At 35.0% G+C, this 16,214-nt stretch overlaps 1 protein-coding gene across 2 annotated transcripts; it reads left to right on the forward strand.

The window, feature by feature from the left end:
- Positions 1–419: 419 nt before the first annotated feature.
- LOC117923785 (phytochrome-associated serine/threonine-protein phosphatase) lies at positions 420–15,772 on the forward strand. Of its 2 annotated transcripts, XM_034842232.1 has the most exons (12): positions 420–522; positions 625–721; positions 8,586–8,732; positions 8,849–8,916; positions 11,697–11,754; positions 12,677–12,787; positions 12,911–12,961; positions 14,189–14,332; positions 14,410–14,505; positions 14,591–14,662; positions 15,396–15,479; positions 15,593–15,772. In XM_034842232.1, the coding sequence occupies exons 2-11, from the start codon at positions 641–643 to the stop codon at positions 15,477–15,479; spliced, it is 912 nt and encodes a 303-aa protein (XP_034698123.1). In that variant the 5' UTR covers positions 420–522; positions 625–640; the 3' UTR covers positions 15,593–15,772. The 2 variants fall into 2 exon arrangements, with proteins under 2 accessions (XP_034698123.1, XP_034698122.1); XM_034842231.1 differs by having other exon boundaries at positions 15,396–15,772.
- The last annotated feature ends 442 nt before the right edge of the window (positions 15,773–16,214 follow it).

Raw genomic sequence — 16,214 nt, forward strand, 5'->3', positions numbered from 1 at the left:
TACTTGTAATCAATAATGAGAATATTCAGGTTAATAAAGTTTATTGGAAGTTGATTTTTTTTTCTTTTTTTATTTTTCTTCTCTTTGTCATTTTAATCTTTAAATTGATTTTTCAATAAATATGTTATTATTTTAAAAAAATTTAGGGTATCGAATTTATGCATAATATAAATCATTAAAAATATATGATAAAATTTAAACCGTTGAATAGTGGTACGAGTACAAGGGATAAAGCTATAAAAAACCACACCAAACTAGATTTAAAAGATTGGAACCTAAAATCTGTAGATTATTATTATTATTATTATTATTATTATTATTATTAATTAGAGTAATAATATTATTAATTAGTCTTTTATACCATTCGAAAAGCGCCCAATTGTTAGAAGTGAAATAAAAGGCCTTGGAAGCAGCAAAGGAAGACCTGGCAATAGCAACCATCTCACTATTTAATTTCCAAAATTAGGCATTTGCTTTTTTACTTTGATTGAAACGAAGAAGCAGCAGCAGAAGCGCGAGGAGGTGCCTCCCAATATCATTTTTTCCTTTTCTTTTTTGTTTTTTGTTTTTTTTTTTCAAAAATCTAAAAGAAAAAGTGATGAAAATCTGCTTTGGGTGATTTAGGGTTTTGTTGTTGGGAATGGATTTGGATCAGTGGATTTCCAAGGTCAAAGAAGGCCAGCATCTCCTGGAAGACGAGCTCCAGCTTCTCTGCGAATACGTACGTTTTCTAGGTTTTTGTTCTTTTTCTTGTTTGCTTCCTCCGAAAATTACCCAAATCTTGATTTTTTTTTTAATTATGTATTTATTTCTCTGGTTTTTTTTTTTTTTTTTTAAAGTTATTTTAAGTTAGGGCACGAGATGGAAAAACTAAATTTCGTACTTAATGCAGCCGTTTGGCGAGACGAGCTTTAGGAAAAAAAAAGTTTTTAGAGTTTTGTTTTTGATGTCGTTTCTTCAGATTAAGGCTCTCTCCTCTTTCTTTTAACAGTAATCTGGATCTTTCTGTATACATCCATTTGCTAGCATTTGTTCGTATCATCTGTTTAGTATCATACTGGATGTATGGATGGATGTATTTTTATTGGCTCGTTTGGTACAGTAGTGGAATTGGTCCATTTTGCTTTCAATCTAGTGGGAAAAAGGATGGATTCCCTGAATTTGGAGGCTTCATTAATGAGCAAATTTGGGTTTAGGTGTTTTGGTGAAAGGCGTTCTGCTTGTGCATCATAAATGTTCCAATCGTTCTTTCTCAGGATTCCGTATATTCATGGTACTAGGTTTTGTTCTTTACCTTTTTTCTGGGAGGAAAAGATATATAGAGAGAGGTAGAGCAAAGGGGCCAACCTGGATGCATGTCAGGACTTTACAAGATTCGGCCCACTGGAAAAGCAGCAAAAACACCGCAGACAGAACCCTGTTCCTCAACTCAGACCCAGATCTGAATAAAAGTCCAAGTTACAGTATCTTAAATAGAAGCTAGAACCAGGAGTCCAAACCTAGAAAGGGTGTGTAAAATGGAATACAATTTGCTTGAGCTTCCAACTAATAGTTCCATGCCTCCGGACATTCTTCTATCATTCTTTTCATGCTCAAGGAACCGACCTCTATACCTTCTTCCTCTGCCTCCCTAGTAGAAAATTTCCATGTCAGGTGGACCATCTGCTTCCTATATATATATATATATATATATATATATATATATTACAATAAGCTCTGAATCCCATTAGTCTCAAGCTGTCGTAAAATTTAGCTTTTTTAGTTGGAAAAACATCTACTCTTCCTGTATGTCAACTCCTTATAGAACAATTGTACTGTGAAATTTTTATTCTTAGTTGGTCTCCTCAACACTGTGGTTAAGTTTCTTTTATATTGTTTTTGGGTGTATTACCGTTGGAGAAGCTTATTTTATATGGGCATGCTAGATATTTCTCACTAAGTTATCTTGTGAACAGCAAGTGGGAGCCTTTGAATGCAGAAGTCCCTAGCCCTTGTTAAATGAGTTCTCTTGCATTCTCACATATTGAGGCTGACCGGTTTTCTTTCACCTTTTTCCACTCATCCAGTTGGATGTGATATCTGGTAGTTCCTTTTGTGCCTCAGTTGTTAGCTGACTGAATTAGTCTTAGCTGTTGAATCTGGGACATAAGATTTCATAAATTACACCAAGAGGGGCACTGATATGGTGGAACTAACCTTAAGGATAATTATGTATTATCATGCCATTGTTAAAGGTCAACTGATATGGACGGTAAAGTAGAGAAACCAATGAGGAACAATCTGAATCAAGAAACCAATGAAGAAAATATGGTGAATGCATGATGTATGAGGAAGTTTGAGATTGAATTTCTTGGGGGAAATATATTGGATATTGAGAGAAGCTTATGCTTTCTTGTCATAAATGAATTATTTTGTAGAAATTTGAATCGTTCTCACCCCCTCTTCCCCAACCCCATAAGGAAAAAAAAAATTAAATTATTATCAAGGATGCTAAAATTCATTTACAAGAGTCTTTACCCTGGAAGAACCTCATTTGGTCAACATATTTGCTGACAAGTTTAGCTATTGACACCGAGCTTACTAGAGTCGATCTTTCCAGCACTACTATCAGCACTGAACAGGTTTGGAGAATGCTCTAATGACTACCCCAAGGTATCTAAACATTCTTTTGTTATCCATCTATAGGGTTGTAACTTGGGTGGGTCAATCAAACCCAACCCAAACCCTTTTTTTAACGGGATTTGATGACTTAACTTGCAATTTGGATTGGGTTTGTATAAAAAAAATGTCAGCCCTAATGAATTTGGGTTGGGCTTAGGTTTTGGGGCTCAAGCAACCTAAGGCTAGCTTATATTTATATAATGTGCCTAGTTGTTTAGGGTGAATTACAGGATGTGTGTTAGAGGTTCACGATCCTAGGTTTGGTTTCTATTGGCGGTTGAATGTGCTAAATCACCTAGTGTCAGTTGTGGTAGGCGTAGTCAATACCCCAAGTTTTGGGTCCTTAGAAAGTTCCTCGATTATCAAATATATATTATTTAATAGTAGTGTACTAATAGCCATTTCATTTATGTTAAGATATGTTTATTGTTTTGATTGTTAGGGAATGGTATGGAGTTGAGGAGTGGTGCACCTTTAAAGATTTGGTTATTTGTGTGTCATGAACAATTAATTTGTTTTTCTTGGTTTTAATTTTACATATACTTTTGCTATTATGTGGATTGGTTGTGAACTTAAAAGTTATTTAAGAAGCATCTTAAAGAAATTGCCCTTTCTCCTAATTGTGATTGGTTATTTGAATGGTTGATTGATAATTGAAGTTCATCATGAAGTATGTAGGAAGTATAACTTTTACTCTTGATTTGATTGTTTACCTAGAGATTACTTGAAAATGTAACTTCATCTTATATAATGGTCTTTTATTTGATTTTGTTTAGTTTTTATTTTAGAGGTTTTGATTTATTATTGATTATAATATAGGGTTGTAGCTATCAGATTGATTAAGTAATTGAATGTTATGAATTTACGTATTAACATATTGATGTGCAAAGGTTTGTTAAATGAATGTTACTAATTTTTTTTATTTATTAATTATAGGTTGATTAGTAAAATATTTAGGGAAATGGCGTGGGTAAAGACGCGGGCATTGTGGAATCTTCTTTTCTCCCTTTTTGGTGTGGCTTGGGTTCTCTCTGGTTCAATTAAGGAAACTCTCCTTAGGTGGCATGGAGCGCTTGTGGGGAAAACCCGTAAAAAAGGCGTGGCAAATGACCCCCTTATGTATTTTTTGGTCAGTCTGGAAGGAAAGAAATTTGTTGGCTTTTGGGAATGAGGTGTTTTCACTCCAAAGGCTAAAATATTCTTTTGTATGTAATCTTTGGGCTTGAGTTAAGGTGTTTATAGTTTTGAGCCCTTCTTCTCTTGTTAGCTTTTTTGAGTGGCTAGGCTCAAAGTAAGGGTAGGGGTTGTTGTTTATTTCCTCCTCCCTTGGTTTCGAGTCTATGGGCTGCTTTTGTGTACTCCCTGTATACCTTGAGGGCACTAGTTTGGTGTTTCCTCTTTCTGTTTAATATTATTCTCTTTATCTATATAAAAAAAAAATTTAGGGAAATGGATGTTGTGTTTATGTTATGCTCATCAACTTGACCAAGTTTAGAAAAATAGGCTTGGGTTGATCCTTGTCTTGGGATGGGCTTGGGTAAATAAGTTTTATGGATTGAGTTGAACTTGGATTATTGGAAATTGACCAACTTGTTTGAGTTGCATCCCTTAGGGTGGTGGGACCAATGTGGATCAACAAGCCTTGGCTCACCACACAAAAGAAAGGTAATAAGTGACATTCCACATGGATTGATAGGGCCTTCATGGCTTCATCTAAAATTATAATCCTAGAATTGCTTTTTGGCTAGATCACCGATTGTAAAGTAAGTATAGCTAAAGCATCCATACCCCAAGATCATTTGTTGATAAAAAAAAAATATTTTTACTATTGTTGTGCTCCTTTTTGTGTATTGTGTTATTTTTGTCTTGACATCGTTTATTGGTCATTCTTGATTTGGTGTGATTAGCTTGTGATAGGAGGTTCGTGGGTAGTGTATGAAAAGTTAGAAATAAGTAGTGGGTTGTTCTTTCGACAAGTAGGGTATATGGGGATTTATTATCATTTGGGACTTGAACAAGTTTAGTTGTTCAAAGATGGTGTTAGAATCTTTTTTGGTAACAATTAAGTTGTTTTCAATGGAAGAAGGATATTTTTGGCTCNACCTTAGTTTATGGTCCTAATAATTCCACCTTGAGGAAGGATTTTTGGATGTAGCTTCAATACCTTTTTGGTCTAACTTTTTTGAAATGGTGTGTTTGGGGGATTTCAATGTCATAAGAAGAATTTTGGAAATGTTAGGTGGCTCTAGGTTAACCCCTAGCATGAGGGTTTTTGATGAATTTAAAAGAGAGAGTGAATTAGTTGACCCTCCACTTAGAAATGCAAGAAGTTTCCGTTTGCCAAAGGTTGGATAGATTCTTATACTCAAATGAGTGGGAGCAAAGTTTCCCTCAAAGTCTCTAAGAAGTTCTTCCTAGATTGACCTTTGGTCAATGCCCCATCGTCCCAGATATCAATCCATTTAAGTGGGGTCTTGCTCCATTTAGGTTTGATAACATGTGGTCACTCCACCCATATTTCAAGGAAAGATTTAGTTCTTGGTGGTGGGAGTGTCAAGTTGAAGGTTGGGAAGGTCATAAATTTATGAGGAAGCTACATTTTGTCAAATCTAAATTTAAAGGCTGGAATAAGGTGCCTTTTGGAGATTTAAAAGAGAAAAAGAACATTCTTTCAAACATTGTTAGTATCGATATTGGTGAGCAGGAAGGGAATTTAACCCCTGAACTTTCAATGTTAAGGGTCTTAAGGAAGGGGGAATTGGAGGAGTTATTGTTAAAAGAAGAAGTTCATTGGAGGCAAAAAATTAAGGTTAAATGGAAAGAAGGAGATTGCAATTCGAAGTACTTCCATAGAGTGGCTAATGGTGGACGAAATAGGAAATTCATAAAATCATTGATGTTTGAAGAGGGGGTGACTCTAGGCAACATTTAAAAACATTTCAAAGGAGATTGTGCATTTTTTTAGAAAGCAGTACTCCAAGCCCTCGGGCAAATTTTGGAGGATAGAAGGTTTGGATTGGTTTCCTATATTATGAAAGAGTGTTGTTTGGTTGGATCGCCCCTTATTGGAAGAGGAGGTATGCTTTGCCATTTTTTAGTTAGATAAAGAAAAAGCCCCCAAGTGGATGGTTTCACCGTGATAGCGTATCAAGAGTGTTGGGATGTGATAAAGGAGGATCATATGAGGGTGTACTTAGAGTTCCATGATAATGGGATAATCAATCAAAGCACCAATGCTACTTTCATCTCTCTTGTGCCAAAAAAAAGTCAAACCAACAAGATCTTGGATTTCAAACTTGTCAACCTAGGTACAAGTCTTTATAAAATCGTAGCTTAAGGTTTTATTAGGACGCATCCAAAGGGTTCTCCATGAAACCATCTACCTATCCTAAGGAGCCTTTGTTGAGGGGAGAGAAATTTTAGATTTTGTTATGATTGCAAATGAATTGGCTGATGAGAAAAGGCATTCAAGGGAGGAAGGAGTAGTCTTTAAAATAGCTTGTGAAAAGACCTATGATCATGTGAACATGGGTTTTCAAGATCACATGCTAGAGAGAAAAGGGTTTAGCAAAAAATGGAGGTCTTGGATGAGAGTATTCTTGTCTTCAACAAGTTTGCAATCCTAGTAAATCGAAATGTCAAATGATGAGTTAAGGCAACCAAAGGTTTAAGACAAGTGGATCTTTTTTCCCCTTTCCTTTTCACCATTGCAGTTAATTTCTTAAGAAGGATGATGCTCCAAGCAAAGAATAGGGGTTTACTAGAGAGCTTCATAGTGGGCATGAATTTAAAGTATCTCTTTTACAATTTGCAGATGACTTGATTTTTTTCTTTAGAGCCTCTACAGAAGACTTGCAAAACCTCAAGCTAGTCCTATTGGTTTTTTGGGCAAATTTTAGGGCTTAGGATTAATTTTGACAAGAGCACTATCTTTGGTTATAAACAAGTGTGGAGTGGATCTCTAGTTTGACTTCAATGCTTAACTGTAAAGTTTCAGATTAGTCTTTACCTTATTTGGGTCTTCCTTTAGGTGGGAATCCACTGGCAAGTGGCTTTTGAGATTTAGTGGTTGATAGAATCTCAAGGAGATAGGATGGGTGGAAAAAAGCTTTTTTGTTATTGGGGGAAGAACAACTCTAATTCAGTCTTGCTTGTCTCACATCCTTAGTTATTTATTATATCTCTTCAAGATTCCAAAATTTGTAGTTTCAAAGATTGAGAAATTGCAAAGAGATTTTCTTTGGTTGAGGGTTGGGGATGGTGAGAAAGATCATCTAATTGGTTAGGACATAATGTGTAGGCCAAAAGAGTCTAAAGGTTTGAGGTTTCGGAAGACTACTTTGAGGAATTGTGCTCTATTAGGGAAGTGACTATGGAGGTTCCATAGGAAAAGTTCTACCCTTTGACATCAAGTAATTTTGAGTATTTATGGGACACATCCTAATGAATGAGACATCAACATTTTGGTTAGGTGGTCACACTATTGTCCTTGGAAAGCCATTGCATAGGTTTTTCAGGATTTTTCTCCACACACTTGTTTTGTGGTGGCCGACGAGGAGAGAATTTGTTTTTGGGAAGATTTATAGCGGGGAAATCAACCTTATCAAAAAAAAAAAAAAAAAAAAAAATAGTGGGGAAATCAACATTTTGTTCACAATTTGTGGAACCTTAATGAGTTATCACTTTAAAAAATCTCATCATTTCAACAATCCTTGGTAACTCTTCTTCTCCTTCTCTTTCTTAGACTTCAACTTTCATCGTAACCACATGGATTTGGAAATTGAGAACCTTGAAAGATTCATGTCTTAACTCACTTTAGTGCATTTGTTTGCTTTTGTCTTAGACACAAGAGCTTGGTCTCCATCCTCTTCAGGTTTATTCTCGGTAAAATCTATCTTTTTGGCCTTGTCCAATTTATCATGATCAATTTCAAATCCTTTCTTTCTAGCTAAATTTGTTTGGAAATCTAAAGTCTTATCTAAGGTCAAGGCCTTTGCTTGGTTAATGGTGCACAAGAAAGTGAGCATTAATGACATGCTATAGTTGAGAAGACCTTATAAATCCCTTAGTCCTGATTAGTGCATCTTATATAAGGGGAGTGGAGAATTGGTTGACCATCTACTTTTACATTGTCTGATAACTTTGGGGCTTTGGCCCAAGTTACTCAGTTTAGCTAGGATGGATTGGGTTCCACTTGAGAATATATGCAGCATGATGACCATTTCTTTTAGAGGATTGTGGAATTTTGTTAGAGGCAAAACCTTTTGGCAAATCGCTTGCCTTACTTTGCCTTGAATCTTGTAGACAGGGAGATTTGAGGATCTTTGAAGAAAAGTGGAGGGTGGTAGAGATGTTGTGAGATTTACTTCACTTTTATTCCTCCTTATGGGCCTCTTGTACTATTGCCTTTAAAAGCACTCCTCTCAATATCATTCAACTTAATTGGCGTTTGGTTTGTAAATCAAAAGGGTTGGACAACAATGAGAGGAGCTTTGTTTGGAATCTATATATATATATAGCCATATATGGACTAATTGTTGTATAGGTTTGCTTGTATAGTGGAGGAGCTTCAGTCATATTCTGATCAAATTCCTGTATTTTGTAGATAGGACCCCTCATCCTTCTCTTGTACTTTTTATCCATGTCTAATATATCTTTGTTTCTGATTAAAACAAAAGTCTTGCTTTGGTGTGATATGTAGCAAAAATGCATTTATTGTGATGCTTGAGATAAGGTGAACATGCATAGCATGTGCAAATGTTGTTGACATTGTTTATTCTTCATTCTTGTTTTGTTAGGAGCACATTCAGATGTTGCTGTGTTTTTCTAGGCAGAAAACACATTTGGGTGTTTTAAACAACACTGAATAAGTTTTATAGCTGACTCCATACTTACCTGATGACTGATATATGTTCTATATTTAGGTAAAAGAGATCCTCATTGAAGAGTCAAATGTTCAGCCTGTCAATAGTCCAGTCACTGTTTGTGGTGATATTCATGGCCAGTTCCATGATCTAATGAAACTCTTCCAGACAGGAGGTCATGTACCAGAGACTAATTACATTTTTATGGTAAGATTTATGATTCCGTTTTGAGAATTACTATGGTGCCTTTTTTACTTCTCTGGGGATTCAGATTTCATCATTCATTTAATTTCTATGAGCTTGTCCTCCTTAATACTTGGTAGGGCGATTTTGTTGATCGAGGGTACAATAGCCTTGAAGTCTTCACAATCCTTTTGCTTCTGAAAGCCAGGTATGTCTTTTACATGCAAGTTTTACTGGTTTGCCACTTGGTGCATTTGGTGGATTGTTGCTTGTTTACTATCTACTTGATATCTGCAGTCTGTTTCCTTTCCTCTGGTTTGTTAGATTGTATGGAACTGGTTGTTCACTTTTTCACTCCCAAGCATGATAGGTGCCTGTTGCTTGCGTAGTATAGCATAGTCTAGGTGGCTTGGAGATGTTTGGAGCTGGAGCAATTTGTATCTAACAAAGAAATGAGGGGTGAAAGAAGAGAAGACACACATGTTGGCATTTTCAGACTTTTTAGATGTGCAATTGTGTATTTCCTTTTTCTGAAGGGAATTTTTATGAATAATGAGCCTCACTCTTACTTAAGGGTGAAACTGTTATTTAGTATGGAATGGTAATATCATAAATCTAGTAAATCTTTGCAGTATCCTTGTGGGTTGTTTCTGTAGGGTTGAACTGTTTCCTGAAGAAATGTAATTTTTATAGGCTTCTATATCCAACTTACTTGGGATTAATTGGGTAATGCCTCTGATGGAGAAAGAATTTTTAGGGCATTGGTGGATAAAAGCAGGAAGTGGGAAGGTCTACGTGGAAATTGGTTGCATGTGCTGTTTTTCTATTTGTTATTTATTCATTTATTTAGAGTGAGTTTGAAAAGAGGCATAATAGAAGTTTTGAGGATCCTGGGCTTCACATGGGAAACTTGAGGCCTATTATAATTGAAGTTTTTAAAGGTGAAGGCGTAAGCCTTTTGAGGCATTCTAACAAGTCAATTGGAGTTATAAGAAACCAAATTAATAGTTCCACACTTGAAAAAAAAAAGAAAAACAAAACAAGTCATAAAATAACAAAGTCAATCAAGTTTTAAAAAAAAGATTAATTAATTTTATAGATACAATTAACAATTAAAATGAATTTTATTTTATTTCACAATTTATCACTTAAAAAGACAAGAAAAAAAAATAAAAACAAAATATTTTCAAAATTGGAGAAAATAAAATATTTTTTCTAGCAATGTATTTAGACTCTTAGTGTATTTTTATTAAGGAAAAAAAATGAAAATTAATAAAAATAAAAAATGAAAAATGGAAATAAAATGTGAACTTTGAGATGTGAATATGATTGTGGTGGTGAAAATAAGAATAGAGAAAAGTGAATTTTTCTTTTTTTTTAAAAAAAAATTAACAATTGTGTGGTAGAGAGTAAACTATGAGAGAAGTGATGAGGTAAGAAAGACAAACAAAATAAAAAAAGAAAAGAAAAGAATGAGAGAGGTGAGACTGAGAGAGAAGAGGAAGAGTACTGATGAGACGGTGAGGGAAGCTTAGAAGTGGAAGCGTACCTATCGAGATGACAGAGGAAAGAGGAAGTGGTACCTGTTAAGACAATGAATGAAGAGGAGCACAAGCTTCCATCGGAGTGAGGTGATTGTCGGAGAAGTGCCTAACCTTCAAGCCAGATTAGGTATAATGAACTAGGGTTAGGTTTTTTTTTTCAAATTCTTTCTCTATTTTGTCATTTTTGGACTTACACATTGGTTCTTCTTCAATTTTTGCAACCAAGAGGCTTACGCCTCAAATGGTGGCGCGTAAAAGGCACACTTGAAGTGTATCTCAACAATGCTTCAAGCCGAAAGACGAATATGCCTTTTGTGTCTTTTTTTTTTTTTTCACAACACCTTAAGATGTTTTCAGGATGCCTTGCTCTAGGGTGCACCTCAAAAACTCCTTTGTAAACACTAATTGTAACAAAGAGATTTTTGCCTTTGGGGTAAGTTGAGGATGTTGGGAATGACTTTCTTTGTACAGTTCTTAAGCTTTCTTATAACTTTAATTTCATTGTTTTCCCCTGTTCAGTGAATATTTTCTGCATACGCTAGCCTTGGCCTTACATTCTGTTGCTTTTATGCACAAAAAAGTCAATTGGAGTTGGTAATGATGTAATGCTGTTGGGCCTCATACACCAAGGCTTTTAAAGACATTCTCAATTCAATTGGCATTTGGTGTGTAAATCAAAAGGGTTTGGACATCATTGAGAAGAGCTTAGTTAGAACTTGAGGAGATTACATCTTTGTGTATTGTGTAGTAGTCTAAACCTTTTGTATAAACTCCTTGTATAGTAGAGGAATTCAGTCATATTTTGAATTTTTAATTGTATGGAGGACTCCCCATCCTTCTCACGTTTTCTTTAACATTAATATATTCATCTCTTGTTTCTGATAAAAGAAGTGATGTAATGTTGCTGGTTAGGACAAATAAAGTAGTTATATTGTCATGTTAACACCCATTGAACAAATTCTTGGGTTCAAAGAAATTCTTCATTTATGTTGGTAGATGTGATTGATTTAAGAATTTGTCATCTTTGTATCATACTATCCTCTTCTTAACCTGAGAGCTTCTAGTGCTCTGCTTTAGTCTAAATTCTATGAAACTTTTGTATGAGCCTACAGTTAATTGCCCAATGTATTTATTATGGAGTTGCCTGATGAAAAATTTACATTAAACTAGTTTTTAAACTCAACTTCATTTGCTGCCGAGCAAAGGTTTGGGCTAAGGATGTGGGAGGTTTCAAGTTTGAGTCCCAACAGGAACAAAAAGAGTTTAATTATCAAAACAGGAAAAAAAGGAAGGAAATATTTGAGATAGAGAAGGACAACCATATAGGCATCTATTATGAATTGCATATGGCTCTACAATGGAATTTACTTATGCTTACCATCTTCAAATCTTTATATTATGTACCTGGAGATTCTGACATTTTCTTTTTTGTGCTTGCTCATAGATATCCGGCTAACATTACTCTTTTGCGTGGAAATCATGAGAGTAGACAACTTACTCAGGTATGTTATAAGTTATAACTATTAATTTTAATAAAGAGTATATAAAAATACTCTAGGCATCTGTTTCTTGTGTTATTTGTGTTTTTAATGATGCAATTATGTGAAACAGATGCAGTGAATATTTGAAGATGGATTTGGAAGTATTAATGCAGGATAATGAGATATCCACCATATAGGTCTCAATTCAAAGATCTATATGCAGTGACTGCTTCATACTTGTGTTTGCCCATATGAAATCCTGCAATTATTTGATGTGCTCAATTTATTTGTTAGTCCACCGTATTAATCTCAACTCAAAAACCTCAGAGGTGTCCTAAATTTCTTGGTCTCTCACATTTGTGTTTAAGTCAAAGTTCCAAGGGGTATTACGGATGAAAAGTGAAGAAGTTAGCAATGTGAAACCAGTTAATATTAAAACAATGGAAAAACATTGTTCAGTTGTGGAAAAATGACACATTTGAGTTTATTTTAGTGCCTATTGAAGGAACAAATTGACAAACCTTTGAGAGTTGAGTTATCATGCTAGTGGTTAATTTTTTTCCCCTCAAGTCCCTATCTATTTGAATTAATGATTTTTTTGGCGAAAGGAATTTATCTTTTAAACTTCATTGATAGTTTGGGCTTATAAGGTTCTCTTTGTTCTACTGAAGCATCATTGTTCCGGTACTGTTTGTAGACTTCCTGTCCATGGGGTTACATCTCCCTTTTGCTGTCTCTAACAAATATTTATTTGCTCATAAATAAATAAATAAATAAATAAAATCTGAAATATCTCAAGATTTGAAGCCCAAGAACTCATGATTACTGGAAGAATATCACATGAACTGTTTCCCCACATAGGATGAAACACATTGCACAACTGTGACAAGAGATTTACCAATATTTAGGATAGTTATTAGTGTATACTTTTCTTCTTTTCCAGGTCTATGGTTTCTATGATGAGTGCCAAAGGAAGTACGGAAATGCTAATGCATGGCGGTACTGCACAGATGTTTTTGACTACCTAACCCTCTCTGCGATAATAGATGGAACTGTAAACCTCTCACTTTATCTCTCTCTTGCATTAATGTGTACCAGTGTGTGTGTGTTTTTAATATATCTAAGTTGTAGTGTCTATCTGTTAATGTTATATGTCTCATTGTTTTTGGAATTCCAGGTGCTTTGTGTCCATGGTGGTCTTTCACCTGACGTTCGAACAATTGATCAGGTTTCTTTGCCCTCTGATCGTCAACTGAAATTTCTATATGTTTAGCAATATCAAGATTCCAATATATCTTTTATTTGCATTTGATTTTACTTCTTATCTCATTGGAAGCATTTTTTTTGCATATTCCTAATCTGCATTTTAATTGAAGTTTACCTTTGTTGAAATGAAGGGCTATAATGGGTCTGACTTTACCTCACCATGCGTTTGGGATGTAACTCATTATAATCATTTTTGACTAATTTGGGGTCATTCAATATGTGAGCTTTTGTCGATGAGTTAACACAAAATCTGTTGCAAGTTAATACAAAATTTGTTTGCTAATGTAATCAACCTGATATCAGTAAGCAGCTTACCTGCTTTACTGGTTTTGGAAGGCATCCTATTGTTGGAAATTTATGAAGTTGGGTTAAAGAGGATTTTAATAATGTTAGGCATAATTTTATATGATATTAATAAAATTCTTGTGTCTGATAAAATAATAATAATAATGTTAAGGCATAAATATTGCAGGTACTGTAAGGATTTAATTGTAATTGTGCTATATGGTTGGTCCTCATTGTTAAGCTATCAACTTTTCTAAAAGCTTACTATATCAGGATAACACCATGCCTCATGTGTGACTCCATGCCTACAAGAGGAGGGGCAAATTAACAGTAAGTAGAAAGGGGGAACAGTTGTAGGAGAGGCTTCAACTGGAGACTTTTAGTAAGCATAACTCTGATAAACTGTTAAGCTACCAAGTTACCAACTTTTTAAAAACTTAAACTGTTTAATATGAGCCCACAATGTATATCAGGCTAACACTTGCTATCACTTACAAATAACGGATTCATGATATTTACAAGAGTGCTTAAATTTGCTGGTACCAAGTCAAAAAATATTTGCTTTAACAAATGCAATATTGGTGAGAACCACTCCCACCCCAATCTCCATCCCCATTTGTTTCATTACATTTTTACTAGTTATCCCATTTTCACATTGCTTCTAAAATCTAGGCTGTTTTCAAAGTCAAAAGAGTTATTTTTGAAATTATGGACACATTTAAGGCAATTCATTTGTACAGGCATCCAAAGGCATGTTCGTTTCTGTTTCAGACATCCTATTGATCCCTATGATGTTTAGAGCTTTGTCTAAGCAGTTGTTTTCTGTGCCCAAGAATCCACCATGAGCAAGATATTAACCTAAGTTTTGGCATCTTAATTTTGTTTCTGCCCCTCATTTTTGCAGATTAGGGTCATTGAACGAAATTGTGAAATTCCTCATGAGGGGCCATTCTGTGATCTTATGTGGAGTGATCCTGAAGACATTGAGACGTGGGCAGTCAGTCCACGTGGAGCAGGTTGGCTTTTTGGATCAAGGGTCACGTCTGAGGTAGAGTGATACAATCTCGGCTTCGTCTTTTCCAGACTTCATGTTTGCTGAGGAATTTTTTTTTTCTTTCTTTACAGTTCAACCACATAAACAATCTTGATCTGGTTTGTCGAGCCCACCAGCTTGTACAAGAAGGTCTAAAGTACATGTTTCAGGATAAAGGACTCGTAACCGTAAGATTCTGTAGATTTTTGCAGTTGTTTTGTCATCGATAGTTTTAACCATCAATATTAATAGTTTGGTTCTTGACTTTTTCAGGTCTGGTCTGCACCAAACTACTGTTACCGTTGTGGGAATGTCGCTTCCATATTGAGCTTCAATGAGAATATGGTAAAATGTTACAAATCATGTGCTTATATCACTTTTGGATGGTCTATGGAAATCATGAGATTTACTATTATCATGCCCTCACTACCATTTTCCCTGTTATATATTATTGCTATCGTCTTCCCATGTCACTTCAGAAGTGGGAAAAAATTGTGTGATTTGCAAAATCTAGATTGTTCCCATTTTCTTTTTCTTGAGGGGAGTATCAATTTGGTCATGGATAGGGTTCATAGGATGCTATGAGTTATTTGTCCCCCAATTATTTATTGGAAACTCTAGGAACCTTAAGTTTTGGGGTCCCATTACCAAAAGGTTTCTAAGCACTTGGTGTTGAATTCCTGGAAAGAGTTGCATTCTTTAGGTGCCTATTCGGAAAACAAAAAAAAAAAAAAAAAAAAAATCCTGCTATAATCACTCTTTTCAACATTCTCAAGACTAGCCTGTTCTCATTTTTTGTTTGATGATAGAATGTGGTCCCAAATTTGCTTATACCTTGGAAAAAATTCCTATGTGTTCCTCCTTCCATGTTGATTTAGTTGTCTGAAGTCTATCCTGTATTGCGGCTTTGGTTTACATTGTGGCTCTTATGGAAGTGAAAAATACTGTGAGGTGGCTTTTTCACTAAGGGTTTTTTTTTATATATTATTATTCTATAAATTAGCTGGTGTTAATTGGGTTATACCTTTATTGTGTTGGAATGGTGTATGGTATTCATTTTCAATATTTTCCACTTCAGGAAAGAGAGGTGAAGTTTTTCACAGAAACAGAGGAGAACAACCAGATGAGAGGGCCAAGGACAGGAGTCCCATATTTCTTATAAGTAAAAAAAAAGGGAGCTATTTCCTGCATTGCTTTGTAAAATTATTTTAGACGAAATAGTGATTGGTTTTTTTCGGTGGGGAATGAGCCTCAAAAGAACTTTGATGTCTGTAGGTAGAAGAAGATACCTTATTTTTGGGAGGCAGCTGGCTGGAAATTTACCATTCGGTGTCCAGCGTATTTCCTGTATCGTGCTTGTTATTTGTTGCTTTATAAATTTATAAAATAGTTTCCTCTTCCTCTTCTGGCCTTGACTCTGGAATTTTGGGAGGGATCACTATTTTTCTAGACCAACCGCTGCTGACTTGTATGAGAATGCGAGAGATGAAAGAGCCCCTTTTAGCTATAGAAACGAGAGATCCGCATGGATATGATTTGGATATATTAACTCCTCTTCAGATATATAACTACTTCAACAAAATTGAGGTATTTAAAGCCAAAAGTTAATCTTCAAGGGGGGCATGAAGTGATGGTTATTATATTTTTATATAGAATATGTATTTTTTTCTCTTTTTGAAAACAAAAAGAGGGAAGTGTATCTGTTTGGTTTTTTCCCTTTTTTTTTTAAAAGCATCATTTCATATTTAATAATGTTATTCCACCAACTTTTGAAACTTATGTGATAGGAATATTTAGACTTTGCAGATAGCTTTCAAACTTATTTAAGAAAAAAATATTAAAATACTTGGGAAAGCAAAAGGTTTTATTGCACTATCATTTCAAATAAAAATGCATT

This window comes from Vitis riparia, chromosome 10 (genome assembly GCF_004353265.1).
Source record: "Vitis riparia cultivar Riparia Gloire de Montpellier isolate 1030 chromosome 10, EGFV_Vit.rip_1.0, whole genome shotgun sequence".
Lineage (NCBI taxonomy): Eukaryota > Viridiplantae > Streptophyta > Magnoliopsida > Vitales > Vitaceae > Vitis > Vitis riparia.

Coding starts and splice junctions, on each gene's coding strand:
- LOC117923785 (XM_034842231.1), top strand. CDS start 641: ATGGATTTGGATCAGTGGATTTCCAAGGTCAAAGAAGGCCAGCATCTC. Junction 8,917..11,696: donor CTTTTGCTTCTGAAAGCCAG/GTATGTCTTTTA, acceptor GCTTGCTCATAG/ATATCCGGCTAACATTACTC. Junction 12,788..12,910: donor CTGCGATAATAGATGGAACT/GTAAACCTCTCA, acceptor TTGGAATTCCAG/GTGCTTTGTGTCCATGGTGG.